Raw genomic sequence first — 3,362 nt, 5'->3', positions numbered from 1 at the left:
AATGTCAAATATGATAGAGGAGAGCCTAATTTTCTGAATTACCAGGCTTAACTAAAAATGGAGCAAATGTCAAAACTGAAAAAGAAGTTTTCTGCATTAAAATCAAGAAATAAATTAAACACACAGCAGTTTTAGTTTGAAAGTAAGACAGTTGTGTGTATTTATTTTTTTAGAATTGGGAATTTAGAAGCAGAGAACTGATTTTTTCAGTTTTGACATTTGCTCCATTATTACTTGGGCCTTAACCCGAAAATTTGGACTTTCAGGTTACCATGATAATTGAAAAGTTTTAAGTGGAAGACATTGGAAGACATTTTTCCAAGTAATTGGAAGACATTGGAAAAAATCACCTGGCATCCCTGTCACCGATGCTTACGTTTCTAATCGACTGTGGCAATCACACATTCTCGTTCGGTCGGGTTTTCACATGCCGCGCGAATAAAAAAAAACCGATAGAAATTAAAGTGTATTTTTGAATTTTTACGCCAAAATGGACAAATCTAGTGAACCGACGTTAGCCAAGGAAGCGGTTTTGCAGGAGAGCACAAAAATCCCGGAAGGAACACCAACCGTACAAGGATACGACTGGAACCATGGGCGGAATTACGAGGCCCTGTTCAGAACTCTACTGCATTCCGGATTCCAAGCCACCAATCTCGGGAAAGCGATTGAAGAGGTGCAGAAAATGGTATGTTGAAAGTTCTTTATCAATTGGCATTAAATTATTCATTTAATGCTTTTAATTATTCGTTTAAAACAAGAGATTCGCAATGTTGTTTTCCCAACTTACACGTGTGCCACAGTTGATTTCTTCAGTAGGGTGGGACACAACAAAATTTATCCAATCCTAACTAAACCGTGATGCTCCCATATTCCACTCACTACCATTTTATCCATGTTTGTTTATACATTTCAGATTATACAATTACATATTATGTAAATAATATGTAATCGTGCCTGAAACAGAATTATTCAAAACACTTGTCAATAAAAAAATCTTTTTTCAAAACATGTTCAAAACAAACGTGAGAGAAATTAGAAGCGAGCGTGAAATCTGGGTACTTCACGGTACTAGGAGAGTACATCGTTTTGAGGAGGGGTCAAATCATGTTTCATACACACAAAATTTGAAGGTTGGTAATAATTTTATAACTCGTTGGTGATTTTCAGTAAAAAATAGATCACTACCCGACCAACCAGTCTTCATAATTCTTTATAGATCTTTGGCCAACGATGGCGATCGCTGATGGTTCAAAACGAATCTATATCGATCGCTATCGAAAATCACTGACTGGTTGCCCGGGAAGCAAATTGAAAATGGATAAATTAACTGTATATCACACCTAATTTGAATAGGTGTATTGTTATATGAAAATAAGTTGTATACGCCGCCGCAACTAATGCAGAGCTAGTACAATAATCAATAATAACTCTCGCTTAACTTATGATCTAGCCCTAAAAGCCATTGATGATCAAGTGTGTAGCTTGTTGTTCCTGATCAAACAAATGGACTTACATATTATTAAACATTGTTACAACAAAAAGAAGATCCTCCTCTATCTTGCAGTAGTAATAGTTTTATTAATATGCTTATAGGCAATGAGCTAGACATTCGGTTACCAATGGCTTTTAGGGCGAGATCATAAGTTATGCAAGAATCGTTCTTTTAAGAACTTCTACTTTCATTTAAAAACCTCTTTATTTTCAATTTATTTAGTAGGATATGCACTGCAAATAAACAAAAAAAAAAACATTTTATTAATCACGACTTTGAACTTCTACAAATTCCGAACTTCTCGACACACTTTGTAGCTCTAACAGCAGAAGTCCTTAGCACCAGTTTTACAAAATTATGGACAATATTATCACAAAATTGCATGAAGTAAAGTTGTCTCCAAAATTAGACCCACGGTTACAAGATTGGACAGGTTTCTTATAGAAAAATTAAATTTTCATCTTTAAAATTACCAACGTAACATTTGCTGTATAGAATATTTAGAAGCATAACTCTATACATACGTATTGATGAAAACATGTCAAATCATTGAGCTTTCTAATCGTCCATTCTTTCAGATTGACTGCCGGAAAATACCTCTGCCAGAAGACAAGCAGGATACCTATGAGGATGACGAGTTCATCAAACGCAAATCCAACTGTACCGTATTTCTTGGTTACACATCCAACATGGTATCCTGTGGTGTTCGAGAAACGATACGATTTTTAGTGCAGCATAAAATGGTTGACTGCATTGTGACAACTGCTGGTGGAGTTGAAGAAGATCTGATCAAATGTCTAGCGCCCACTTACCTAGGTTCATTTGAACTGGAAGGAAAGCGACTTCGAGAACAGGGCATTAACCGAATCGGTAATCTACTTGTACCCAACGATAACTACTGTAAGTTCGAGAATTGGGTCATTCCGTTACTGGATGAAATGTTGGAGGAACAGCGGTCTTCGGGAGTTCTATGGACACCTTCCAAGGTGATACAAAGGCTCGGAGAAAGAATCAACGATGAAAGCTCAGTCTATTATTGGGCCGCTAAAAATAAAATACCGGTTTTTAGTCCAGCACTTACCGATGGTAGCCTTGGTGACATGATGTATTTCCACTCGTTTCGCAATCCTGGACTAGTGTTAGATATTATATCTGACCTTAGACGATTGAATACCATGGCTGTGAAGGCAGTCAATTCAGGCATAATTATAATAGGAGGTGGCGTAATTAAACATCATATCTGTAATGCAAATTTGATGAGAAACGGTGCTGATTTTTCTGTTTTCATTAATACTGCATCAGAATATGATGGAAGCGATAGTGGTGCTCGACCGGATGAAGCGGTATCTTGGGGTAAGATTAAGAAAGACGCAACGCCGGTTAAGGTTTATGCGGAAGCAACTTTAGTATTTCCCATACTTGTGGGAGAAACATTCGTTAAAAATCATTTTATGAAAAAAAGAAAATGAATAAACAAGTTAAACACATTCGTTTGTTTTTGTCATGTGTATTTGTTGCAATACGTTTCAGATTAGCTGATTTAAAAGCTAAGATTTCTATAGATCTTTCTAAAAGCTTCTAATTAGCTGATTTGAGACATCTTGTGAAATGGCCTGTCATTTATGAAGAAGATTCTGCTGATGAAATATTTAAATTGAGCGCTATTTTGCTGTCCTACTTCGTACGTCATTGTAATTGGTACCCGTCGATGGTGATTGTTGCTGATTCATTTCACAATTTTGAATCAAAGAAAATCATTTGCTTTTGCACTGATACAGCTGAAAAGACCTGCAGATGGCGGTAGTGTGAAACGTTAAACACAAAGAAAAACGCGCGCCTCTTTTGAAATTTCTAACGTGTTTTACTT

General features: G+C 36.4%; 1 protein-coding gene across 1 annotated transcript; it reads left to right on the top strand.

Annotated features, from left to right (window-relative positions):
* Positions 1-376: 376 nt before the first annotated feature.
* Positions 377-2,982, top strand: LOC5574567 (probable deoxyhypusine synthase). Its single transcript, XM_021843311.1, has 2 exons — positions 377-688; positions 2,074-2,982. The coding sequence occupies exons 1-2, from the start codon at positions 491-493 to the stop codon at positions 2,962-2,964; spliced, it is 1,089 nt and encodes a 362-aa protein (XP_021699003.1). The 5' UTR covers positions 377-490; the 3' UTR covers positions 2,965-2,982.
* The last annotated feature ends 380 nt before the right edge of the window (positions 2,983-3,362 follow it).

This window comes from Aedes aegypti, chromosome 2 (assembly GCF_002204515.2).
Source record: "Aedes aegypti strain LVP_AGWG chromosome 2, AaegL5.0 Primary Assembly, whole genome shotgun sequence".
Taxonomy (NCBI): Eukaryota; Metazoa; Arthropoda; class Insecta; order Diptera; family Culicidae; genus Aedes; species Aedes aegypti.
The sequence above is the reverse complement of the archived record's forward strand: the minus strand, read 5'-3'. Positions and strand labels throughout refer to the sequence as shown.

Coding starts and splice junctions, on each gene's coding strand:
- LOC5574567 (XM_021843311.1), top strand. CDS start 491: ATGGACAAATCTAGTGAACCGACGTTAGCCAAGGAAGCGGTTTTGCAG. Junction 689..2,073: donor TTGAAGAGGTGCAGAAAATG/GTATGTTGAAAG, acceptor CCATTCTTTCAG/ATTGACTGCCGGAAAATACC.